This window comes from Geotrypetes seraphini, chromosome 6, assembly GCF_902459505.1.
Source record: "Geotrypetes seraphini chromosome 6, aGeoSer1.1, whole genome shotgun sequence".
NCBI classification, from domain to species: Eukaryota; Metazoa; Chordata; class Amphibia; order Gymnophiona; family Dermophiidae; genus Geotrypetes; species Geotrypetes seraphini.
The window spans coordinates 143,926,737-143,954,282 of NC_047089.1; the positions used below are offsets into that span (position 1 = coordinate 143,926,737).

The following is a 27,546-nucleotide window of genomic DNA, read 5'->3' on the forward strand; positions in this document are numbered from 1 at the left end:
ATGGCTTAAAAGTGTAGACGTGCTGTGGGGGTACTTTTAGACGTAGTGGATATTGGGCGTTTAGGCAGGGGAAGGCCATAATCAAAACATGGACGTTTGTTTTGGTTATGGATACTCTCCCTGCTTCTGGGTTGAACTTTTAGGGACTTAGGCCAAAAGGGGACTTAGACGTTTTTTTTTATTATGCCCCTCTATTTATCTAAATTTACATACTTTACGTTAGGGCTGCCCCCTTTCCCCATTGCTATATGCTCTGTCGTTGGATCCTTTGATCCGTGATATTCAGCTTAATGGAGCTATTCCGGGTATTTGAATCGGTTCTTCCGAATTTCAGATCTCGGCTTTTGCAGATGATCTCCTGGTCCATATCTCGGATCCAATAGTGTCTCTTTCCAATCTGATGGCCACTTTTCAAGAATATGGGGATTATTCTGGTTTTAAGCTTAATCTTGACAAATCTCTTGCGTTGGCCACGTCCCCGCCCTTGCGGGACTCTTGGCCTGGGCTTTTTCCTCTTCAATGGGCTTCCTCTTCTTTTCGTTATTTAGGGATCTTGTTGACACCTCATACTTCTGCACTGTATCGCGTCAACATTGATTCTTTGTTGCGTTCTTCGGCTGAGTGTTTTGCCCGTTGGTCTTCTCTTCCTCTGTCCTTGTCTGGCAGGATCCATTTGTTTAATATGGTCCTTTTTCCTAAATGGCTTTATACTTTGCAGTTACTCCCTTTATGGCTTTTGAAAAGGGATATTGCCAAATTACATTCTATGCTTTCTCGATTCTGTTGCGGGGGGACGAAGACCGCGGGTGGCACTGCGTTATCTGCTTGGTGTGTGGGAGGGTGGGGGGTTGGGGATGCCGCATTTTTGGTTATATAATGCTGCCTGTTTGATTCATTATCTTGGGGAGTGGCTTTCGGATTGCCAGGATTTTACTCCTAAATCCTATGAGAAGGAATTTTTTGCCCCATGGCATATTTTGTCCTTGGTGCAGGCGCCTCGTTCTGACTTACCAGTGCCATTTAGGGGAAGTTTGTTGTTGCACTCTTTACGCAAATTCTGGTCTTATGTGTTGAAATCTTGGAATGGTACTCCCTCGATTACTAGATACTTACCTATTCAGGGGAATCTGCAATTCAGCCCCGGCATGGAGAATGCTAGTTTCCGTAAACTGGCGTCACGGGATTTTACATTGCTTACCCATGTTCTACAGGCTGATGGCTCTTTAATATCTTGGGATGCTCTTGTCCTGTCTGGTGTTTTTTCCGTAGGAGACTTTCTTGCGTTTCGGCAACTTCATCATTATATTCGGTCTCTCCCTCGAGACGCATTAGCTTTTCCTATTGAGGACAGATTTGCAGCATTTCTGGATCCATATTTGGAGGTTGGGTTTACGGTCTTTATAAGGACTTCCATCGTTTTTTGAGACCGACTGATCATGCAGTATTACAAGCTCGTTGGTGTCAAGATCTGGGGATAGCCCGAGGCACTTTGGATCTTCCTTCCTTGATTAAACGGATCCTGGGAGTGTCTGTTAATGCAGATCTCCGGGAGTGTCAATTTAGGGTACTTCATCGGGGCTATTTTACAAAAAGTCAGTTATATTACTCGGGTTATACGGATTCCCCTTTGTGCCCTAAGTGTCTCCTGCAGCCCCATTCGTTTATTGATGCTTTTTGGTCCTGTGTGAAAATTAAACGCTTTTGGCGGCAGGTTTTATCTTATGTGGAGGGTGTTTTGGGTAGTACGTTTCCCTTTTCTGCGGCTGGTCTCTTGTTGGATATGTATGAAGCCTTCTGTTTGTCTGATCCGGGTCAACGTCAGTTTATGCGACGGGTGGGTGTCCTGGGGAAGAAGGTGATTCTGTCTGTTTGGATTGGAGATACTGTGCCATCCTTTTGGGCTTGGAGGAATCGTTTGCATGCTCTGCTGCTGCTGGAACGGAAGGATGCATCTTATAGCTTGCGAAGAAAGCGACAGTTTCTTCGGATTTGGGATTCTTATATCTTTTCTCTATCGCCACAGGCTCGAGTGACATTCTGAATTCCTTGTAACTCTCTCTGAGACCCGGGTTTTTTGTGTTTTTTTCCCTCTTCGATGGGGCGCCAGGTATACTCTTCCTTTTTTTTTTTTTTTCTTTCTCTTTTCTTCAGTGTTTGAGTTCACTCTTCGTCTTTGGCAGTGGGTTATCAGAGTCCAAGCCTACTGCACTACGGTTCTTTCTTGATTCTGGATTGGGGGGTTTGAGGTGGGGGTGGTCTGGGTGGGGACTGTTGGATCTGATATTCTGTATCTGATTTTTTATATTCTATTCCTCTGGTTGGTGTCTGTTGGTTTGCTTTCTGTTATTTCAAATAAAAATTGATTCAACATAAAATTTACATACTTTATTTTATTTTTCAAGTATTTCTTTACAATCCTTCAATATAGTCTCCCTGCTTTGCAATGACTGAGTCCCAACGTCCGAGAAGCTTCATTATTCCATCCAAGACATCGTTTTTGTTCAGTTGCTAAATGGCTCGAGTAACGGCAAGAAAGCTTCTCCAGAGATGCAAAACGATGTCCATGCATAGGTTAACTTTGGAAAAAGGTCGAAGTCTAATGGACTCATGTCTGGACCGTAGGGAGCATGAGGTAACACCTCTCAGCCGTATTCACATAGTTTTTCAATGACGACATTCCCTATGTGTGGGCGAGCATTGTTGTGAAGAATGAGTGGCCTAGCCAAGAGCAACTGAAATCGGGTTTTGTGCATTTTTCTGTGCATTTTTTGCAAAAATATCATGATAATGATGACACTACTTTCACATGGAACTTTGTGATGATGATGCCTTCATGATCATAAGCAAAAATCATCATTTGTTTGAATTCTGATTGAGCTCGTCAAAATTTTTTTGATCGTGGGGAAGATGGAGCTCTCCACTCGTTGGACTGTGATTTCAGCTCCAGCTCAAAGTATCCAACCAATAGCCACAATGCGATTCAAAAATGCCTGACCTTCAACATTGAATCTTTGTTTCAGCATGGTTGTATTGTCCAGGCGTCTCTGCTGCTGTTCAGCAGTCAAGAAATTTTTCTGTTTATTAAATCATTTGTCAGAATTTGGTATACTGATGTCGGTGGGGTTTCAGAAAGTTCCTCGCATGTCACACGACGATCTTATTCAAGAGCATCAGCCAGGAGTTTCACACATCGTTCATCGGTAGTTGATTTCGGCCTTCCTAGTCTTGCATCATCATCTATGCTTACACGACCACTCCGAAAATGAGTTGCCCACTGAGAAACTGTACTACGGTCTACTGTTAACTCACCACAAACTTCACATAACGCACTGTGGATTTTTGTTGGGATTTTGCCACGTAGAATTTCAATCTTAATGTACGACCTCGGATTGTCAACAGACACCGTACCTGAAACACCTGCAGCCTCCATTTCCCACACTTGTCACAGCCACACTATGTACACTACAGAGCTCCTAAGCACACATCCTGCTGCTTCAAGCACTGAAGTGAAAGTGAAATAAAGTTTACTGCAATTGCATCATCCACTCCCCAATGTTGCCAACCTGTGCATTATTTATGAAATGACCCTCGTATATTAGAAAAACCGAGGAAATTTAGAGTAAGATTATTAAAACAAAGGGGTTATGGTGCTTATTTTAGAAGTGCTTTTCAGGTTTTAGCCATGCTTTGTGTGTGTGCGTGTGTGTGCGTACGTGTATGTATATCTATATTTGCTATTGACAGGCTTTCCTATGGGAGAGGCCTTAGGTATCTGAGCTAATCAGAGCCTTAGGCCCCTCCCCAGTGCTTCCCAGAATACACCAGGTAGAGGATGACCCATCATTTTGGAGTGGTGGGCTGGCTTGCCGGAGGGTGTGAGCATCCTTCCAGCCAGACATTCAACTGAAAGGTACAGAGGTGGTTGGGGGTAGAGTGTAGGGTGGGGGCCTGAGCCTTGTGGGGTGTCAGGGTGGGTTCAGGGGGGTTCGAGTTCGGGGGATTGCAGCAGGAGGGAGTGGGCAGTTTAATAAACTTTAAACTTGAATCACAATCAATGTAGTACTGGTTGTTAACTTGTCAACCTTGTCAACTCAAAGCCCTCCAAAACAGAAGACCTACTCCAAGTCAGTTATACTCCCCCCAAAGTCTCCTCCTCACTAGTACCTTAAAAACAACAACAACCTGGAGCCTAGGAGACGGGCAGAAGCAATCCCTACTTACTCCTGCTTTTGCCAATGCCGAGATCCAAACTAGGGCTGGTGACTCCTGGTGAAGGCCTCACGGTACTATCAATAGGGTTCATGTTTCCATTTAAAGGGGGAGGGGGGCCTTCAAAAGGGTTGTATTGGTGAGGGGGTGTTTAATTAGGGTCATTCTTTTAGGAGAGTGGGTGCAAAGGAGACTAACAATTTTCCAGGTCCTAGCCCTTTTAAATAATGGTCCAAAAGCATTGGGCTGCAGCTTGATGACCCAAGTTATACTGCAGCTTACAGTATGGCATTTACATAGTGATAAGCTGCTTTTCATACATTAACATCTCAGCTGGTGGATGAAATGCAGACTCAGACGTCTCACTAATGAGCAAGAGCGAAATATTAAAGATTGTGCAAGATCAGCCTGGATCAATACTCGACCTAAATTTAACACAAATTACTCAATAAAAGTTAAAGAAAGTTATTGGATCCTATCAAGTGTACAGTGCTGACAGATATTCATTTCCATGGAGTAATCCTAATGGTGTACCACAAGGCTCTCCACTATCGCCAACACTGTTTAACATTTATCTGGCCCCTTTGGGTTACTTATTACATAGTCTAAAAGTTAAATTTTATTTTTACGAAGATGATAGCACCATACTCATCCTTTGGACATCATTTACTGTAGATATAAAAAATTAGATTTCATTTATCTTGGCACAAATAGAGTAATGGACTCTCCAGTTCAAACTTAAACTTAATTCTGAAAAAACAAATTTTATTCTGGCAAGTCCCAGTGATAAAATCAAAGAAAGTATTCTCAATCTTAAGGGTCAGAATTTTCCTATAGCCACTTCCATTAAAATACTGGGCATAATGCTAGATTGACATTTAACATTGGAAGATCACACAGCCATAATGATTAGAAAATGTTTTTGGTCCTTTGGAAACTCTGTACAATCAAAAAATATTTTGATCTAACCTCTTTTAGGTTACTGGTTCAGTACTCAACACTATCGACTTTGGATTATTGAAACATTATTTATCTTGGGTCATCTTAAAAAAAATCATTAATACACTGAGATTAATACAAAATGTAGTGGTCTGTTTGATTTTTGGGTTAAAAAAATATGATCACATTTAACCCTTATTATCAACAATTGCATTGGTTACCGTTTAAAAGCCAGTGTTATTTAAATTCGGCTGTATCTGCTTTAAAGCATTATTTGGTTTGGTTCCTGTTTATCTCATCTCCCATTTGAAACATTTAAGTCCAATAAAAATACTTGAAAAAATTATTGATTTGCATTTCCGACACCAAAAGCCTGTCATTATAACAGATTCTTTAAAAAAGCATTCACTTATCAGGCAGTAAAAACGAACACTTGGTGAAATACTCTGATGCCACAAACTCAATCTTATTATTCTTTCAGAAAGTTGTTGAAAACTTACTTATTTGATAAATTTGTTACTTGAAAGAGATTGTGAAATTCTATCTAACCAAGAAACTTGTAACTCGATTATTACAGTTGTACCATAAGATATGTATGTTCACTGTTTGTACAGTCCTCTTGATGTAAACCGCCTAGAACTAATGTGGTGTGGCAGTATACAAGAATAAAGTTATTATTATTATTATTACTCAATAAAACTTTAAGAAAAAATGTACTTTCCATTTCCCCTCGCAGTTCTTACTGGATTTTCGTCTCTGTTTTGTTTTTGCTTAATTTGCTTAACAGCTGATCACATCCAAGTAAATGACAGAAGGTTCATTAAAAATGGGGCGGGGGGAATCCTCCAACTTTATTGGGTTAAAATTTAATCTGAAACTTAATTTTCATGGTAGTAGATCACCGGCACTTTTGGCCAGAAAAAGTAGATCACAACCTGTTCAAAGTTGGACCTGCCTGGTCTACACAGTCTACTGTAGTAACAGGAATATTATATTAATTGGTTTTTTAACACCACAAATAAAAGCACACTGCTGTTTCTTTTGTTTGTCTAGGATAAAAACTGGATTATTACAAAGAGCTTTAGGCAGAGCAAACGCAACCATTAAGATAGTATTGAATTAGATTATGATGTGTCTGTGAGCAATAAGAAGATAATTAGCATACTTATCCTGCAAATTTACCTTTGTTCTTTTAACATATGCATTTTATTCATTACATTGCCTCTTTAAAAATATTACAAGGTAAGAAACATATTTACTAAGCTGTTGTAGCTTTTAACATTGTAGCTAGTAAGTAAAGCCTGATTCTATAAATGGCAAATAGATCAGCGGCACCTAGCGGCATTTTGCCAAATTCTGCTTGCAAATCTTAATTAGTTTAATTGGCATTTCAATTGAAAACACCATTAAAAAGCTAAAAAATAACTATAATAAATTAATTAAAGTTGCATGCGGAATTCAGTGCAGTGCCTACTGATGTTTATACTGAGATGCCTACTTACACCTACCTCAAAAATAGGTGTGGTTAAGGGTGGAGAATATGGAATGATGATGTTCCTTAAATGGACTTTATTTGAAAAATGTCAAAGTTCCAAAGGTACAATAAATCATCCACATAAAATAAAATCATCCACATGAAAACATTAAAGGATCTAGTTCACTAGGAACGCAGGATCCAACACGGTCTGCGTTTCGACAAAGAGTCTTCTTCAGGGGTCCCTGAAGGTCCTATAATGGCGAATGCGTGGATTCACCATTATTCACTTTGGATGCATGCAGCGTCTTACTTGCGGTTCACCACATATTAGCATCTCCACGCATTCACCATTATAGGACCCTCAGGGACCCCTGAAGAAGACTTTTTGTCGAAACGCAGACCGTGTTGGGTCCTGCGTCCCTAGTGGAATAGGTCCTTTAAGGTTTTCATGTGGATTATTTTACTTTTATGTGGATGATTTTATTTTATGTAGATGATTTATTGTACCTTTGGAACTTTGACATTTTTCAAATAAAGTCCATTTAAGGAACATCGTCATTCCACAGAGTTTCTTTTGGTTTCTTCTGGATTTTCTTCTCTGTGGATACTTTGGGGTCAATCCTCTTTGGTTTTCGGAGAATAAGAATGGTATGACTTGCACATCGGTAGGCATCTGTGTTAGGTGATGGTAAATTTGGCCAGTAAATTTGGCCTAATATAATGGCACCTAACATTAGGACACCTACTGACACCTAAGTCGGGGCTAAATTCTGTAAACGGCATGTAAATTGGTGGCATCTACAAAAATGGATGTCAGTCACATGTCAATCACACTTAGGTGCTAATAGGCTAATAAGCTAATAGGTGAAAATGGTATAAAGGAGTTTGGCACCTCTAGGCACCGTTTATAGTATCAGGACCTAACTGTATTTAGTATGCACTAATTTTTGTGTTACAGCTAACGTGGAAAAAGTCAGAGACCATGCAGGGACTGTGCCTTACAGTTAATAAAGCACAGTTAAAATCACCTAAACAGGTACATTTAACACACAGTAAGGAAATTATTCATGTGTTACCTGTTTGCAAAGTGCTGGGAAAGTCCCTAACAGTTTTTAGATGCTGGCTGTGACAGTAAAAAAAACCCAAACCATGCATATTTAGTGCCAATACATATAATTGAGTGGTTTAATTTAGAACAACCTTATTGCTATCGTATATGAAAACATTTAACTATATTGATTTGATTTGTTTTGGTTTCTTTTATTAACATGATATACTTACTACTAATCAATTAAGACCTAGATTCACTAACCTCACGGATCCGATCTGATCCGTGGGCTATCTGATCTAATCCTGACGCATGCGCAGACCATCTTCTTTGGCTGTAGATGGTCTGCACATGTGCTTGCTCTCCATGAACAAAGCATTTTTTACTTTTTTTACTTTTATACTCACGAGCCCGTTATATGTTAAGCTTAGCAAAATGAGAAAAAACAGCTTTTGAGATTACTGCAGCATGGAAATCCCAGCACACAATCATTAAAGACTCTCCTGTTCTCTGCTGCCCTTCCCTGAAGTGCAAACCCGTGGTTTTAACCCGCAGGTTTAAAGCAGGTCTGCACTGTTCTGGAACTTTTTAAAGCCTGCTCTGAATTCCATGGGTGAGGAAGATGAAATGCCTTCCAATTCAACTGTCCTTGTATCGCTCTTTCTTTTTTGTGTGTGTGTTTAATGTTGCATTGCTTGGATGAGAGCAAGGAGAGAAACTGCTTCTGAGGGACAGGAGAGTCGGCAGGGACATGAGCAACTTAGTGTTCCCTCTAAGCTGAGCAGGTGTCCTCCAGCTGCTTTGCTACCACTAGGGGGTGGAATATTTTCAGTCGCTAAGGACAGGTATGTTCCCTGGAGTCCTGCAGAACTTGCATGTCCCTCACAATTGAAAAATGTGACAGTAAAACAGCACCCTCTATTGGTGAGACTGTGGGTGGAGGACTCCTGCTCAGCTTAGAGGGAACAGTGCGCTCGGGAGTCGCTTCTTTTTGGATTGCCTGCCTTCCTACTTTGCATGCCATTTCCCGTCAGGGAGGAGGGAGGGGGAAGAGAAAAACTGCTGGTGCTGCACCCAAGGGGGAAGGGGGAATAAAAAATCTGCTGCTGCACCCAAGGGGGGGGAGGGGTGAAGAGAAAAGCTGCTGCACCCAAGGGGGTGGAGGAAGAGAAAAGCTGCTGCACCAAGGGGGGAGAGGGGAAGAGAAAAACTGCTGCTGCTGCTGCACTCAAGGGGGAGGGGGGAAGAGAAGTGCTGCTGCTGCACCCAATTGGGGAGAAGATAGGGGAAGAGAAGTGCTGCTGCTGCACCCAATTGGGGAGGGGATAGGGGAAGAGAAGTGCTGCTGCTGCACCCAATTGGAGAGAGAGAGGGGAGAAGGAAGACCAGGGAAGAGAGAGGAGAGGATAGAGATGCCAAGACCATGGGAGGGAGGGAAAGGAAAGGAGCTACCAGACCATGGAGGGGGGGGGAGAGATGTCAGGGTATATGGGGGGAGGGGGAGGAGACAGATGCCAGATCAGGAGGAAGGAAGGAGAGAAAGGAAGAAGAGATGCCAGATAATTGAGTGGGAGGGGGAGATGGAAGGAGAGGAGAGAGATGGGAAAGAGATAGAGATGCCAGACCATGGGGTGGAGTGGGAAGAAAGGAAGGAAAGGAGAAGAGAGAGATGCCAGAGCATAGGGGAGGAGGTGGAAACAAAGGCTGGAAGGCAGTGAGGGGGACATAGGAAGGAGGAACCGAGAACACTAAGGATATAGGAAGGGGCACTAAGGACACAGGAAGGAGGCACTGGGGCACTAAGGACACATGAAGGGGCACTAAGGACATAGGGAGGAGGCACTGAGGCCATAGGAAGGAAAGAGGGAGGGAACAGAAAGGGACAATTCCTGGGCCTGAGTGCAGAAAGAAAGAAAGGATGCACATCAGAAGGAAACGCAACCAGAGATTCATGAAATCACCAGACAGCAAAGGTAGGAAAAATGATTTTATTTTCAATTTAGTGATCAAAATGTGTCAGTATTTAGAATTTATATCTGCTGTCTATATTTTGCACTATATTTGTCTATTTTTCTATAGTTACTGAGGAGACATTGCATATTTTAAAGTCATCTGCCTTGACATCTTTGAACCCCCCCAAATATAAATGATAATTAACATTTTCTCTCCATATAGTGTGCTTTGTGGTTTTTTAAAAATTTTATGGTTACCATTATGAATTAAGATATTATGTGTACATGAAAAATGAATGGAATAAATTGGGGGCGGAGCTGGGATAGGATTGGGGGTGTGGCTAGGGCGGGGTTGGGGGCAGGACTGAATATTAATAGATGTCCCGTTTTGATTAAAAAAAATAAATGGTCACGTTAACTATACCCTATACTATGCCATGCCATAAATTGTTCCAGACAAAACTACCAGACATGTGATAGGCAAAGCGTGGGCATACTCAGGTGTGGCATGCCAAGTTTACATTTAAATTTCAAACAGAAATTGATTTTTTATTTAAAGTATTACAGTATTTCTTAGATTTTTTTTCTGGTTATTTGAGAGTTCTGGTTAATTGAGTTCCAGTTAATACAGTCTACTGTATGTTGAAACTGCTTTTTTTCAAAATTTATCCTCATATGGTAGAATAAACATCAAAGTGAATGGGTAAAGGAAATGCATGCATAAATCACATTCAATCTAAACTGAAAAACTGGGGCTCCTTTACTGGACCCAGTAGAACTAATTCCTTTGAAAAACTGTAGAAAAGCATGCATCGTTATATATAATCTTCTGCAGAGCAGCACTGAAAAAAGGATCCCTGAAGGAAAAAGTGATTCTACAAACTTTTCATGGTCAGCACCAAATCTCGTATAGGTCTTTTTCAGATGAAAGCTGACGTATTCATAGAAAGAAAACAGCTCAGAGACTGGAACTCAGAGACTGTCGTAATAGTTATGAATTTGCTATGTGTACTGCAGGCATACACCATACATAGTTCTGCTTCTTTTATGAGTTAATCCAGAGTTCTGTGAAAAATGAAATTACATGTGCAATCTATTTTTGTGAATAAAACACTATATTGCATATGTAACAATTCAGACTGAAGATTAAAAGTTCAAAAATAATATTTTTCCCTACAGGAAACTCTAAATCATGGATGTTCAACCTTAGGCCTCAAGGACTGCAACCCAACTGGGTTGTCAGGATTTCCCTAATCAATATGCATGAGATCTATCTGTATGAATTGCCTTCATTGTATACAAACAGATCACATGAATATTCTTAGTTAAAATCCTGTAAACCCAGCTGGACAAGGGCTTACGTTGGACATCCATGCACTAAATGAATTAATCACGAGAAAAGAATATGGTAGCATCCACTTGAACTTTCCACTAGAATGTCTGATGTAACCTTAAGTATGCATTAAAATATCAAATTTCTGTTTAAAATGTTCTTACCCGTAAAATTTCTTCAACACAGTTGATGTCTTCACTACCACTGTCCTAAAATACAGAAGAAAGATTACTAGTACATCAGAAAAATTGGAGCAATGGTTTTCCAAACATATCTCAAAAATCACTATCACATAAATCATATATAATAATTAGGCTGAAAGATGTATTATAATCACAATTAGATTCATAGTTATTGTTTTTTTTTAAAGGTACGTATTGCTTCAAATTCTGTTTTGGAGATCTTGACACAGAAAGAAAATTGTCAGTTCATGCTAAGACTCACTGCTTTGTTTAAGGGCAGTGCTATGTATTATTTCTCAGCTATTTATTGTTTCTCAGTTAGGTTGTGATAATTTCAGGGAAAATATCAAGGGCTCCTTTTACTAAGGTGCGCTAGCGTTTTTAGCGCGCGCTACACACTAAAAACTAACACCAGCTCAATGGTGGCGTTAGCGTCTAGTGCGCGGGGCAATTTAGCGCGCGCTAAAGCCACTGGTGCAGCTTTGTAAAAGGAGTCCCAAATTGTTAGTAAGCAGAGCAAGAAGGCTCTAGTCTAGAGAAATAAAATATTTCTGCTTCGATATTCCATAAATTTTTATGCTGATTATAAGACTAAATTCTATCCTATCATGTAGATAAAAATGCCATGTAGCTCCTTACTTTGAGTCAAATATAGGGATTAAAGAGAAAATTGAAGAACACAGTTTCTGTATGAGACCAGAATAGCTTAATGGGCTGAAGTAATGTAGCTGTAATACCACTATTGACACACTGTAATAGACAGTAGGGGGTAATATTCACTGGTTAGCAAACACCAGCATTTTGAGAGTAAATCAAAATATACCACATTTAAAGGCTTTAATAGAAGTAACTGTGAGCAATTTAACATAGCACTTTTCCACATAGTCCCCATGCAAGACATCACGTTTGTTGTATTGTTCAATTAGCTTCTGCATTCCTGCAGAGAAGAAGTTTTTTGGCTGCTCCCAAAGCCAGGTGATCACCGCTTCCTTTACTTCATCATGCCTTTACTTCATCAAATGGGTAAGGCCACTTGCTGAGCCCAGCTTGGCCGCGCCCGGTCACACCCCCCAAAAATGGTGCAGAAAAAAATGCCAAAAGCCGTTCTTAAAGTTAGACACAGTTTATAGAACAGTGCTTGCACCCAGGAAGAATGACTAAATTTAGGTGTGGCCTTTTGCACCAACGAAAATATGAGGCAAATGCCCATGCCTAAATTTAGGTGCGGAGGTCCTTTCTCTAATTATGTGCATAATTTAAAGGTATGTCCCCGATCTACTCATTTCTGCACCCCCTTTTTTGAGTTGTGCTTAAATTATATAATGTTTAATTGATTCTAATTAGACCAGTTATCATTGCTAATTATCTTGTTGTTCAATTAAATTGCAGGTACAATTTTTGGCACTTTTCATATAATTAGGGAGAAATCTTGCATGTTAGAACTATCTGTGCAGTTTGCAACTATACAGGCTATTTAAAAATTGCTCCCTAAGATACCTTATCATGATTGTGTGCTAATCCGTGTTAATTTTAATGTGGAGTTCATGCATGTGGATTCGTGATTCAGTCTTATTTCCCATGTTTAAGTTAATGTAAATCATGTTAATACACTTCTTAAACAAGAGGCTTGTGCTTGTCTGCTATGAGGTGCTGCTAAAGAATCCTGAAGGTGGTAGAAATGGGAATTGAGGAAAGTTTCTCAATATTTTGCAGTAAAACCAATGGGCCACTGTCGTAGCTGTTATTGTAATGATTTAAAAAAGGCGAGTCATTTTCAAAAAACCATGCAGGCAAAAATAAGGTTGGCAGAGAGTAGTGAAGGTTTGTTAAATTTACTTGAGATGAGTCACTGGTGATGGCGATTGGTACATGTGCAGAATACACCACGAAAGAAGTGTAAACATGCGCATGTGCCAGGAAAAGCAATGCCTTAAGCACACATATCATGTGCGTGCCTTAATGGAGGATAATAGGCATGTCAGCACTATTGGATGAAGGGAAGGGAGGGGAGATGCAAACTATGGCTTTTAACTACTATAATTCAAGTAAATCTTGTAATTTGTTTTTAATGTCAAATTTTATCATGAGCCACAGCCAGAAAAACATAGGACACGTCTAATACACACGCTTAAGAAATATGCTTTTGCTCCCCCCCAACCCCCTGTCCCCCAACTATTATAATTTATGGGGCATATACAACTACTATTTATGTGAATCTTGTAATTTTTATAATTTTGTTTCATTAGCCACAGTCAAAACACACGCCTGAGGTGCGCTGGCACAATACCAACACTCCCGGACCAGTCTCTGATTTTGCTTGCCAAAAGCTTATGCACACTTGGAGAATCACTCAATGATGATGAAGAATTGACCAGCGAGCGCGTTTAAATATTGATGAGCCCATTTGCATGGCAGAATTGGAGACTGCTAGGAAGCTCAGAAAAGACCACAGTAAGCCGTTTTGATAATCCACAACTAAAATATATGCATGTTAAACCGTCTGGAACCGGTTTAGTGACCGCATTAAAGGCAATGTTAAGTTTTGAGAATCTTTAGTCTGTAAACTTGATTCTATTGATACATTTTATACTGTAGTCCAGGGATAAGCAACTCTGGTCCTTAAGATCTCTACACAGGTCAGGTTTTCAGGATATCCACAACGAATATGCAAGAGATAGGTTTCCATGTGCTGCCTCCTTGGTATGCAAATCTCTCTCATGCATATTCTTTGTGAATATCCTGAAAACTTAACCTTCCAGCTCTTGAGGACCAGAGTTGCCTACTCCTGCTGTAGTCTATACTAAGTTGAAATTAATGTATAGCCCCTTTCTCGTATTCCATCTCCTCCACCTCAGCCATTTTCTCTTTTTTTTGTCCAACTTCTGCCAGCTAGATGAGTTGTAAGAGCTGTGCATAGTATGAAGAAACATTGCTCTAGAACAGGGGTGTCCAACCTTTTGGCTTCACTGGGCCGCATTGGTCGAAAAAAAATGTTTCTGGGGCTGCACAAACGTGCAAACTCTGCAGCAAGACAGAGGAGGGAGCCGGCAAGACGGTAAACACCCAGGAGCAGCAGAGGAAAACACTGCATCGTCCTCGACCGGGGCCGCACAAAATATTTCACGGGGCCACATGCGGCCCTTGGGTCGCAGGTTGGACACCCCTGCTCTAGAAGTTTCCTGACATTATCTGCTTTTATCCTTCTTCTGAAAGTAAAGATATTATACTTATTTATTTTATGGTACTGTATAATTCTCTATATTATGAGAAAGAGAGATGGAGAAGATGTGCTATGATTTGGAGAAAGATTCCATTTTAATATACAAAGGACATTTTTGAAATTCATGACACAAACTTATTCACATCAGAACCTTTTGTCACATGAATGAAAACATTAACAAGACATAATACTGATATGACATAATGAAATATTGCCAGTAAGAATATGACTTTTCTATATCTAATACAAAAATGTAATTTCCAGCACATTGTGCCTGCCATTCCACTCTGCTGCGCATGAACAGCCAGCACTCGAGTTTATGAATAAAACATATGCATGATTATTTTGTTATGAGTAAAACCATTCTCATTTGTGCTTTGCTTCTGCAGGACCATTGATCAAATTATGGCAGCATCCTCTGATTGCAGGTGAATTGTGGTGACTCCATTATTTTTGATCAGGATACCCCCTCAAATCTCCCACGACTAGAGGAGAGAAGCTATATTTAATGGATATCACAGCACATAAATATAAACTTGAGAGAAGAACCACCCCAATTTTCTAATCTAATCTAATATTTGTGAGTCGCACAAACTTAAACACGCTCTAGGCGACTTGAAAAGGAAAAAAGGTAGATAGGGCAGAGGGGAAGTAAGGAGGAAAGGGGGGAGAAAGGAGGAGGAGACCAAATCATATTAAGCAAAAGAACTGGAGCATATGATGATCTTATAAAATTAATTGTCAAAGAGAAGAGTGTTCAGTGTTTTCCGGAATTGAGCGTGGTCGGCTTCTGTTCTTGTCTCTGTGAGATCATTCCAGATTTTGACTCCCAAGAAGGTGAACATGGATTGGAAAATTCTTCTGTACTTGAGATTTTTCGTTGAGGGGAGGTTCAGTTGGATCCTTAGTCTGCGAGAAGCGGACCATGCATCGGATAGGAGTTTGATAAGAGGAGCAGCTGAGTTTCCGTAGATTATATGATGCATGATGCTTTGAATTTTAGTCGGGCTGGGATGGGTAGCCAGTGGAGTTGTCTAAGGTATGCGGAGATGAAATCATATTTTTTGAGGCCGAAAATGAGTCTTACTGCTGTGTTTTGAATGAGCTGCATTTTTTGTGTAAGGTTGGTGTTGATTCCCAAGTAGACAGAGTTACAGTAATCCAGTTGGGACAATATCATCATCTGGACAAAGAAGGCAAAATGATGCTGATTTAAGTATGGCCTGAGTCTTAATTGTTTCACGGTGAAGTGGGTTTTCTTTCGAAGATGGGATACTTGAGGTTCTATGGTTAATGTGAAGTCCAGGATGCAGCCTAGAATTTTAGAGGTTTTATCTACTGTGATGTGCTGCCAGATTAGAGCGTGATGCTTGTTGGTGCTGTTTGTTGGACACTGTGGAAGTAAAGGACTTTGGTTTTGGAGGCATTTAGCTTTAGTTTTTGAGTTGTTGCCCAGGTATGAATTTTTTCTATATTATCAGAGATTTTGTTGGTGATGTCAGCTTGGTTTACTGACGCTGGTATGAGGAGTAGGATGTCATCAGCGTATGACATTCTCTCGTCTTCAAATTGGATGTCCCTGAGTGAGCTCATGAACAGGTTAAATAGAATGGGAGAGAGTGGCCAGCCCTATGGAACTCCACAGAAGACCCTCCAGCTGTTAGAGTAGACATCTTTTTGACGTGTATTCTCTGTTCATGAGGAAGTCCGTGAACTCAGTGGCGTACCAAGAGTGGGGGGTGCAGTCTGCCCCGGGTGCCAGCCCTAGGGGGGGGGTGCACAGTCGGCCGGGTCTGGAAACTCCCATGCTGTTCTAAAAGGCACCTGCACCTTAGCGTGGCTGCAGTACTTATTCCAAAGCAGAGTCGGCAGCCGGGCTGAAGTGAAGGAAGGTCTTGCGATGACTGCCATCTGTCGCCTCTGCTCTGGAAGACGTAAATGACTTCGGAGGGGGTGGACTGGCAGCCGTAGTCATCGCAGTACTTTGCCGCAACTCCCTGCGTCTGCCAGCCCACCCCCTCTGACATCATTTACCTCTTCCGTAGCAGAGGCAGCAGAAGCAGACATCGCGGGACCTTGCTGGTTTGGAGGGAGAGAGGAGCGTAGAAGGGTGGTGGAAGGAGAGAAAGGGGGTCAGGGTGGTATGGAAGGGTGGTGGAAGGAGAGAAAGGGGGCAGATGCTGATGAAATTGGTGTGCAGGGGAAGCATACTTGATGGAATTGGATTGGAGGGAAAAAAAGGGGACAGATGCTGATGGAAGTAGGGGGAAGGGAGAGGAGAGAGTGAAATGCCAGACCATGGGGGTGTGGGAAAGCTAAGAGAAGAAGAGGAAAGGAGAAATGCCAAACCACTGGAGGAGGGAAGGGAAAAAGATGGATGCCAGACCAATGGGGGTGAATGGAGAAATGGAAGGGGGAGGCATAAAGTTTCTGGAAAGGGAATAGGAGAGAAGATGCCATATAGAAAGAGGGAAGACATTGGATGAAAGGAAGAGAGTGACAAGAAGATGAGGAAAGCAGAAACCAGAGAAGACAAGGTAGAAAAAAATTAAATTTTTTTTTTTTTTTTTTGCTTTAGGGGAGATGCATCACTGTGTCTGTGGGGTTGCATTGTATGCAGAATCCAGCTTCTTGGTGGTTCAATTTAACCTTTGCCTATGTATTTCTATTTTATCCCCCTTTTACAAAACTCTATAGTGTTTTTTTAGCACCGGCCATGGTGGTCACAGCTGTGATGCTCAGAATTCTATGAGAGTCTGAGCTGTTACCACCATGGCTAAAAAACACACTACAGTTTTGTAAAAGGGGGAGGGGTTAGTTTGTGATTACATATTCCATACTAGGCAAAGGTGTTTTCTGTGTTCTGTGTGTTCGAAAGACACGGTTTTCTGTTAGGATTGACTGTGCAGGATTGATCTGTACTAGTCTGGCTTGTTTAGTTTTACAATGAGTGTACTGATGAAGACTGCTCACTGCAGTATGTAAGATGCTGCCATTTCCTAGGTACACTCTTGTGTGACGTGTGGATTGTTACTAAAAATCATGTTTTTAATACAAATGAGGGGGAGGGGGTTGTTAAAAAATATTGGGCCCTGGGTGTCACATAGGCTAGGTACGCCACTGTGTGAACTAGTTAAGAACAGTATCTGTTATCCCTATCTCTGAAAGTTTTGTTAAGAGCAGATGGTGATCAATGGAGTCAAAGGCTGCAGATATGTCATATTGGAGAAGTATGGCCTGCTGGCCTGTACTTAGATGTTTAATTTTGGTTAGCAATGTTAAGAAGAGGAGTTCAGTACTGTATTGCTGTCTGAATCCAAATTGTGTCTAATGAAGGCAAGAATGTTGTTCTATGTGCGCTGTTAATTGCTTGCTTATGTGTGTTTTGAGGAGCTTGGTAAGAATGGGGATGCCAGCAATGGGCCTATAGTTTGAGGGAGTGGAAAGATCTGTATTTGAGGATTTAGGTTTTCGGGTCAATGCTATTTTCCCATTTCTTCAGGTAGGTGGCCTTGGTTTAGGGCAGGGGTAGGGAACTTTGGTCCTCGAGAGCTGGATTCCAGTCGGGTTTTCAGGATTTCCCCAATGAATATGCATTGAAAGCAGTGCATGCAAATAGATCTCATGCATATTCATTGGGGAAATCCTGAAAACCCGACTAGAATACGGCTCTCAAGGACCGGAGTTCCTTACCCCTGGTTTAGGGATTTGTTCAGGGAGGGCGGAGATCCAGGTGATGATTTCCTCGGGCGCTGATGAGAGGAGATAGGGGGGTAATTGTCTAAGGGGCTGCAATGGTTAGATAGTTTGCATATTAATTTTTTTGTGTCAGAGATAGAAAGAGTGGTGAAGGTGGACCAAGTTAGACCGGCCTTGTTGGTTTCTGTGGGCTGTTCGGGAGCGGCTGTGTGAGATGTTTGTGCTGATGGTTTGCTAACTACTTCTGATTGAACAGTTTTAATTTTGTTCAAAAAGAAGTCTGCTAGTTCTTGGGCTGTAGGTGTATTGGGGTGTCCTGTAGTGCCTTGTTTAGGGGTGGATGGGTGAAGTTAGCTGTCTTACCAGAAGAAATAGTTTTTTGTTGGCGCAGTGGCATTTTTTGGCTTCCGATATGTTGAGTTTATATTTATTGACTGTTGTTCTCCATAGCGCTCTGTGGTCTGGTGTTTTGTTCTTTTGTCATCTCCTTTCTAGTCACCTACATAGTTGTTTACCTGCTCTTAGTGACCCTGTGTACCAGGGAGAGGACCAGTTTTGTTCAACTTGGCGAGGATGTAGGAGGGTGAAAACGTCTAAGGTATCCAACTTGCTAGCATCACTGTCGTGCTGTTTGATGGAAAGATCAGAGATGTTATTTTCCTTCAGAAGAGGTCTGGGTTGGGGTTTTTTTGCATATTAGTTTTACTTCTTTTGTAGGTTTGTTGTTTTGGTTTTCTATTGAGAATATCAGATTGAAGTTGAGAAGGTAGTGGTCAGATCCAGGGGATGGGGGACCATTTGACGTTAGCTGTAAGACTGGTGGGGACAGTTTCTACTAGATCAAGGGTGTGTTCTTTTTCATGTGTTGAGCCTGACGGCATGATTGTGATTTCACAGTAGAGTTATGAGTTGAGAGACATCATTATTGGTGGTCAATTCTAGAGGTAAGCTGATGTCTCCGATGATGAGCAGGTTGGTGTGTTGGCATACCAGATTTGCTATTATTTCCAGCATTTTGGTGATAGTACTTGCATGAGAGTTTGGAAGCCTGTAGGTCAGGAGAATTACTATGTTTAGCGTGGAGTTGGGCTTGTCCTCTAGTTTACAGGCTATGCATTCTAGATCCAGATGGATGGCTGAGTCAGTCTCTGTGATGGTGAATGGGTCTTTGTAGATTATTGCTAGTCCTCCTCCTCATTTGTGTTTCCTAGGGATCTGGAGTATGCTGTATCCCTGCAGGCACAGGTGCAGGAGTTCTGGGCTGTTTTGTTCTTTTAGCTATGTTTTGATGAAGAATGACAAAGTTATGTTGTTGGTTGTGATTAGCTCATTTAAGAAGAATAGTTTGTTTGCTACTGATCTTGCATTAACGTTCATGCATGGGACTGGAGTAACAATTTTGCTGTTGTTTGATTTTAATTGTTGTTGTTTGCTGGAGTTTGGATTGAGTTTTTTCCTTTGTTTGCTGTCTTTGTTGTGATTGTTCAAAATTATGGGTATGATGTTTTGATGGTACACATAGTGGCCATTATTACATTACATTACATTAGGCGGATTACAAAGAAGCTAACTGGACATTTCCAGGAACATTACAGTTTAGGTGTTAGGTTTACAATGAAGCTAACTGGACATTTCCAGAAGATTTGCAAGTTAGGTAGTGGGATACATGGTTGAATACTTAGGAGAGAAAAAATTACAAGAGGGGGTGAGACTATTACAAGGGAGGAGAAGGACAAGGGGAAGAGTTAAGATAACTGGATAAATTTTTTGAATAGCAGAGTTTTGATTCATTATGTGTGTTTATGTGGTTTGTGGGTTTAGGTCTTTGTTGCATGTGGTGCCAAGAGATGGTGGTGCTGCAGGTAGGAGGTGCATTGTGAATCATTGCTATGCTGGTGATGTATAATATCAGTAGGACTAGAGTAAGTTGGGTTCTCATTTTGTGGTCTGCGTGAGGGCTGTTACCGCTGTTTAATATGTTTGGGTGCCCAGCAGATGGTGTGGCAGTTCTGTGGTTGTTGGGAGGTCTGTTGGTATGGAGTGGGCTCTGTGGTTGAGTTCTGAGCGATCCAAAGGGGGAGGGGAGAAGGTGCGAGGAAGTCTGGAGCTGCAGGGCCGACATTAGAGGGAGTAAGAGTTGATGGTGCCGCAGGGTCCCGCGGGGGGGGGGGGAGGAAGGAAGGAAGAAGAGGAACCGAAGCATGGCAATTGTGGGGAAGTGCAGAGCTGCAGGGAAGAGTGTTGCGGTACCCAGCTGGAGGGAGAAGGAAGATGAGGGAGGGAATTAAAGGAGATGCCAGGGCTTGGAGCGTAGGAGGAAGGTATGCCAGTCTAAGGGAAAAGGAAGGGGGAGATGTGAGAGCATGGAGGGGGAGCGAAAGATGGAAGAAAAGGAAAGGAGAGAGATGCCAGAGAATCAGGGAAGGGGAGATACCAGACTATGAGGAGAGGTGTGGGAGAGGGAAGGCGAGGAGAGAGATGCCAGACCAATGGGGTGAAAGGAGAGATGGAAGGGGGAGGCATACAGTTTCTGGAAGGGGCATAGAAGGAGAGAAGATGCCATATAGGGGAAGAGAGACGGCAGACAGTGGATGGAAGGAAGAGAGTTACAAGAAGATGAGGAAAGGAGAAACCACAGAAGACAAAGGTAGAAAAAAATTTCTATTTATTTATTGCTTTAGGAGACATGTGTCACTGTTTCTGTGAAGCATTGTATGCAGAGTCCAGCTTCTTGCTGGTTCAATTTAACCTTTGTCTATGTATTTTTATTTTATCCCCCCTTTTACAAAACTGTGAAGCGTTTTTAGCACCAGCCTTGGTGGTAGCAGCTCTGATGCTCAGAATTTTATGAGCATCAGAGCTGTTACCTCCGTAGCTAAAATCCACACTACAGTTTTGTAAAAGAGGGAGGGGTTAGTTTGTGATTACATATTCCTTACTAGGCGAAGGTGTTTTCTGTGTTCTGTGTGTTCGAAAGACATGGTTTTCTGTTAGGATTGACGGTGTAGGATTGATCTGTGCTGGTCTGGCTTGTTTAGTTTTACAATGGGTGTATTGATGTACTGCTCACTGCAATATGTAAGATGCTGCCTTTTCCTAGGTACTCTTGTGTGACGTGTGGTTTGTTACTAAAAATCATGTTTTTCTTACAGATGGGGGGGTGCCAAAAAATGATGGGCCCCGGGTGTTACATATGCTAGGTACGCCACTGTATGTAAAGATACCAGAAAGCTGGCGTAGCAAAAACTTTAAGTAAATTGTTATTCTTCTAAGTTTTGAGTATTTAACCCTCCCACAATCTCATGGGCACTCGTTTCAAGTTTCAAGTTTATTGAGATTTTGATTTAAACGCAATATCAAATATTTTCAATGTGTATAACAAAAATAAATTTTGGGAAATAAATAAAACCATTTGAACAATAAACATACAAACATATCCATAGATGATTAAAATTACATAAGGAGTACAAGGATAAACTACATTTGTTTAAAAATGCGTCCTCTGCGCCTGCTCATAAATTTGTGGAGTATGTAATTTGTCGCTCATGCATATTTTTTTTTGCACACACCTCATCAATCCTTAGAGGGAACACTGCTCCTGATAGCAGTGGAACTGCCCTGAAGAAGCAGAGGAGTTTAAAACCTACTAGGAGTATGGGAATAGATAACCGGATTAGACTTGGATTCCAGTAAATTCAGGCAAGCTGATTTTTGACTTATAGTTTTCTAAGATGGTTTTAATCTAGTATATGCCAAAATCTTAATTTTGTCAACCAGCTTGCTGATAAGATCTGGTCACTCTTGCCCTCTCCCTGTTCCTACTGGGGCTTAAAATTGGATTCTTACCTCTATGAGCTGGTTATTCTGGTACTCTCTTCCCCCTACCTCTTCTCTATTCATTGTACTTGGCTCCTATCTTTAGCAATCATGAATTCTCTTCTCCAACTCATTGTTAGTTCAATACTTTAATCTCTTAAGCACTCTCATACCAGATATACTCCTTGCATTCCCATGCATCCATACTGTGTCTTCCTCTTTCCCAAGTCCCATGCATTGAATTGTCATTCTCCTGTTCCTAACTATTATATACAAGACCATAGACCCACTTAACCTTTACCTATAAATGATTGGTTTTATCTGTATTGTTCAATAGTTGGAAACATGTAACAGGTTATAGAACTTTAAGAAATATGATATCTAGTAAACTATAAATACTAGGACTCACAGAGGGTTTTGTCTGAAGAACATAAGATAAATCATGCTGAATCAGACCAAAGTCCTTTAAGCAATGTTCCCTCTAAGCTGCATGGCCATATACCTTTTAGCAGGAGGCCATGCAGCCATTGAACTCCACTGTGCAGCAGAAGTCAGGACCAGCACCCCTATGGTATCACTCTTCCATCTTGTGCCGCTGTTGCTGCTTTCTCAAAGCAGCAGCTGCAAACTGAAACAAACCGGCTGTGGCCTTCCAACAGCTGCCAGACTGCCCTCTTTGATGTCACTTCTTTTTCTGGGGCAAAGCCGACAGCCGTGGATATGTATGGGAAATCCCCGCAGCTGGTTTGTTTCAGTTTGCTGCTGCTTACTCAGGAAAACAGCAGCAGCGGTGGGAATGCTAGGAGTCAAATACTGGTGGATGTGGTGTAGGGAAGATAGAGAGGGCAGAATGTGGTGGATGTGGGGTGGGTGGGAGAGAAGGAGCAGACAGCGGTTGATTTAGGTTGGGGAGAGAAGGGGGTAAGTGCTGGTGGATGTGGGTTGGGTGGGAGAGATAGGGGCAGATGCTGGTAGAAAAGGGGTGGGGAGAGAGGGGGCAGAAGCTGGTGGAAATGGTTTGGAATGGGGGGAGAGAGAGGGGGGGAGATTTTGTATAGAAGTGGTAAGACAGATTCTAGATAGAACAGGGGAGAGAGAGGGCAGATGTTGAGGGGGCTACAAAAGGAAGGCGATGATTGAACCGGGGAAGTGATAGGGGAGATGCTGGATGGAAGGTGAGGAGAAGAGAGGGGGCAGACATATGGAAGAGGAGAGATACAAAGAGGGTGGAAATATTTATTGAAGAGGAGAGATGGGAGATGCTGGATGGAAAGCGGAGGGGGAAATAAGCTGTATAGAAGGAGGGAGATTGAAGCTTGGATGGAAAGAGGGAAGTGAAAGGGGAGAGGGGGGGTAGAAAATATGGAAGGGGGAAGAGATAGAGGAGGGAGATACTGATGGAAGGGGAGAGAGAGTGTGGAGATGCTGGATGGAAAGGGGGCGAGAAGGAAGCCGCTAAATAGAAGTGGGTAGATGCTATATGGAAGAGGGGAGAGAAATGAGCAGATATTGGGGGGGGGGGGGGGAAATAGAAAGGAGGGAGATGATGGAAGGGGAAAGAAAGAGCAACTATAGGGGCAAATAAAGTATAGAAGGGGGAGAGAAAATGGGTAGAGTAAGTGAAAATTAGTGAAAGACTGGGAATAAGGGGAAGTAAAATAGAAGAGCCTGGTGAGGGAAAAAGATGAAAAGCTGCCGGTAGCCTATAAAATGAGAGAACTTGAAGACTAGATAGTAAGAATGAGTTAAATGTTAAAATGTTTATTTTATTTTTATTTTTCCTCTAACTCTACTTTTCACTTCTCTATTACCCTCCAGGTACTTTAGTTAGATTGTGAGCCTTCGGGACAGTAAGGGAATTTTTCAAGTACCTTTCTTATTTCTAATCTTAATGTATATTTTCTGCAAACCGCTTAGAACCTAACGGATGTAGCGGTATATAAGAAATAAATTACATTACATTACATTACATTAAATCTGAACATGGAGGTAGAAAAATAAATTGAAGACAGCCAAAAGGAAAAGGAGGAGAGAAAAATTCTGGAAAGAGACTTAAGAAGAAGGAAAGCAGAAGAGAATGGTCAGAACTTAAAAGTAGAAAAAAGAATTTTAAAAAATTCAGGATAAAGTAGTATGATACTCTTGTTTATAAAGGTTAATAAATAGAAAATAGAATTAAGATATATTTTCATTGGGCTAATTTTAATACATTTTTGACTAACTGTCAGAGACCAAAACCTCTTTTCTCATGTCAGTACAGCTTACTGTCTTGATCTGGGGAAGGAGGTGTTGGCTGCTGAGAGCTAACTGAACAAATGTTTTAAGTCCTTTCAATAAAAAACATCTTATTTTCCATTTTTAATTTATATCTATCCCTCCCCCCCTTTTACAAAACTGTGATAGTGGTTTTTAGCACAGGCCGGCATGCTGAATGCTCTGTGCTGCTCCTGACACTCAAAGTTCCTATGGGTGTCGGGAGCAGCGCAGAGCATTCAGCATGCCTGCCTGTGCTAAAAACCACTATCGCGGTTTTGAAAAAAAATAAAAAAAAAAGGGGGAGGGGTATAATTCTTAATTTGTAAGATACAGTGTGTATAATACCATCAGGGTAATATAATGGAAAATTTTTGCTTCCATCAGCTCAGTCCTTTGCTTGTGAAAAAAACCTTTTGCTCACATGACCTTAATCCTTAGAGGGACCATTGCCTTCAAGCCCAGCATCCTGACTCCAGCAATGATCAGACTTGGTCACAATTACCTGGGAGATCCTAAAAGGTAGATACTTTCTCATAGTTCATTTTTCACAGATGAGCAATGGCTCTTCCAGGGCTATGTGGCTATTAATTTTTATAGATATTTCCTCCAGGAACTTGTCCAAACCTCTCTTGGCCACATCTTTAGGCAACAGATTCTAAACCTAATTGACTGACAAGAGCTCTACCAAACCAGGCTCCTCATTAGCCCGTGACTGATATAAATTCAAAATTCTGCCTTTTTTTGCTTCTGTACCCAATCTTCAGAACTCCTTTCCAACAGAGTTAACGCTGTAAGCTTACTTACTTAAAATTTAGATCTTTGTTAAAGACTTATCTTTTTGGATTGGCCTAATTATAGTAAGTTAAGTATTAAGAGATTTTCAATTTTTCCATCTTTGGACTAACAGGCCAAGCAGCGGCTATTAGATTTTAATTTTTAATTTAATTGATTTATTTTTTACCTGCCCTCTACCACCACACCACTCACATTTCAACTTTACCACCTCACCCTCCCTCTTGTCCCCCCCCTTTTCTCAGCTCTACAACTACTACACTTTCTTCCTCTCATTCAGACATCTTCACTCTACCTATATACACCTTGACCATGGCGTAGCCCCCTTGCCTCTCCCACACTAACTTGTATTCTCCTACTCCTTCTCTTGCTCTCTGCTGGAGACATCAATACTAAACCCGGTCCTCCCAATCAGCCCTCACCTCAGACTACTCATGGGGATCACACCGCAATGTAACCAATCTTATTTCTGTTCCTTTAAACCCCCCTTTCTCCATGCCCTTCTCATGTGCTCTGTGGAATGTCCATTCTATCTTCAACAATCTTACATTCATCCATGACATCTTTATCTCTGAAACCTGGATCTGCCCTAAAGAGTCTGCTTCAGTTACTGCCCTGTGTCGTGGAACCTATCATTGCTTTCTCAGTTGTCTCTTTTTCAAGTTACTAAACTGGTTAGGACTTTTCCTTTAATCATGTGTTCTATCCTCGTTAGCATTTTTGTTGCACTTCTCTGAACTTTATTATGTTATATCCTTTTTGAGAAACAACAACCAGAACCATATAATGATATTCTTAGTTTTCTTCTCCATTACCATATAATGATATTCTTATTTTCTTCTCCATTACTTTTCAAGTACTCCAAAATTCTATTTGCGTTTTTGGCTGCCACATCATCTTGGCTGAAAATTACAATGTGTTTTCCACTGAATTCAAGATGTTATTCATAGGTAGTGACTCTTGATATAGCACACACCATTGTGCACCTGTATTAGGAATGATTTCCCCTGTACAGTATATTATATGTTAAAGATAACATCATACAACAGGAGTAACAATGAAGCTGAAAGCAAAGAAGAATCCATTGAAGGAAAGTAAGTGCCCCCATTGGAAGACCCAACAAAGATTGTGTTTTGGAAAAGCAGTCTGCTTCAGGGGTCTATAAAAAAATAAACAAACAAATCACAAATTAACCTCCCCTTTTACTAAGCCATGGTTGAGGTTTCTACCGCAGCAAGGAGCGCTAAATACTCTGATGTTGCTTCAACATTCCTAAAGTTCTATGAGAGTCGAAGCAACATTGGAGCATTTAGTGCCCCGGGCAGCAGTAGAAATCTCAACATGGCTTAGTAAAAACATGGACAAAAAATTTTAAAAAGAAACTTTACATCAAGAAAACCCAAATATTGAAAAATCACATGTTAAAGCAAATGATAAAATTAAAAAGCATAGGAAAGAGTTGCCTAGTGGTTAGAGCTATAGCCTCAGCACCCTGAGATTGTGGGTTCAAACCCTGTGCTGCTCCTTGTGGCTGTGGGCAAATCACTCAATCCTCCATTGCCTCCAGTACATTAGATAAATTGTGAGCCCACCAGGACAGATAGGGAAAATGCTTGAATACCTGATTATAAACTGCTTAGATAACCTTGATAGCTGTTATATAAATACCTAACTAAAATTAATAAATTAAGGGGGTCAATATTCAGCTGGTGGCAATCAGTGTTTTGCTGCCCATCGCTGGTGTCATTCCCAGAAATACAATGCCGGGCCATGTCTGGGCTCCAGCATTAAATTTCCAGGTATATGGAGCCAGTGAATACAATACAATTTGTCATAATCAGAGGAAGGATCTTGAGTAAAACTACTGTAGTAGCACTTAACTTTGAAATGGGAGATTACAATAAAATGAAGAAATTAGAAAACAGCTAGAAGGTATGGTGGTAATAGTTTAAAGCTTGTTCAAAGCATATGTTTATAAGTACTTATTTTAGAAGTACTATCATGTTTTAGGCATCCATAAACTGGTACTTACAGATCCATGTTTCATAGACATCAAACTACTGATTTTACAAAGACAAGTTATGAATGTCTGTAGCCGTGGAACATGCATTTGGCAAGGCTGAATGGTCTGGGCATGTTTTTAAAAAAAAAAAATTTCAAATTTTATTTAGTTTTCAAATTGCAAGTCATACTGGGCTATAATCTGTTTAGGAAAGACAGGGTAGGAAGAAGGAGGTGTAGCAGTGTTATATGTTAAAGAACATATTAAAGCCACATAATTGCAGGATCTGCAGGGCAAGAAAAGGCACTGTGGATTAATTTGGAAAGAGGGAATGGTAAATATATTTACATTGGTATGATATACAGGTCTCCTTCATAGACGGAAGAAGTAGATAGAGATTTAATAGTAGACATTCAAAATATATCTAAAAAAGGGGAAGTCTTGCTAATAGGTGATTTTAACATGCCGGATGTTGATTGGGCTATCACTATTGCGGGGTATTCTAGAAGTAGGGAGATCATGGATTCTCTACAAGGAGAACTGTTCCAGTAGTTGGTAATGGAACTCACGTGAGATGGGGTTATACTTGACTTAGTGCTTACAAACGGGGAAATTGTTTCT

At 41.1% G+C, this 27,546-nt stretch overlaps 1 protein-coding gene across 1 annotated transcript in view; it reads right to left on the bottom strand.

The window, feature by feature from the left end:
• AFF3 (AF4/FMR2 family member 3) overlaps positions 1 to 27,546 on the bottom strand; it is a 568,800-nt gene that overhangs the window by 343,350 nt on the left and 197,904 nt on the right. The window contains exon 4 of the mRNA XM_033950007.1: positions 11,123 to 11,167. Within this exon, the coding sequence (XP_033805898.1) occupies positions 11,123 to 11,167 (45 nt within the window). The remainder of the gene's footprint in view (positions 1 to 11,122; positions 11,168 to 27,546) is intronic.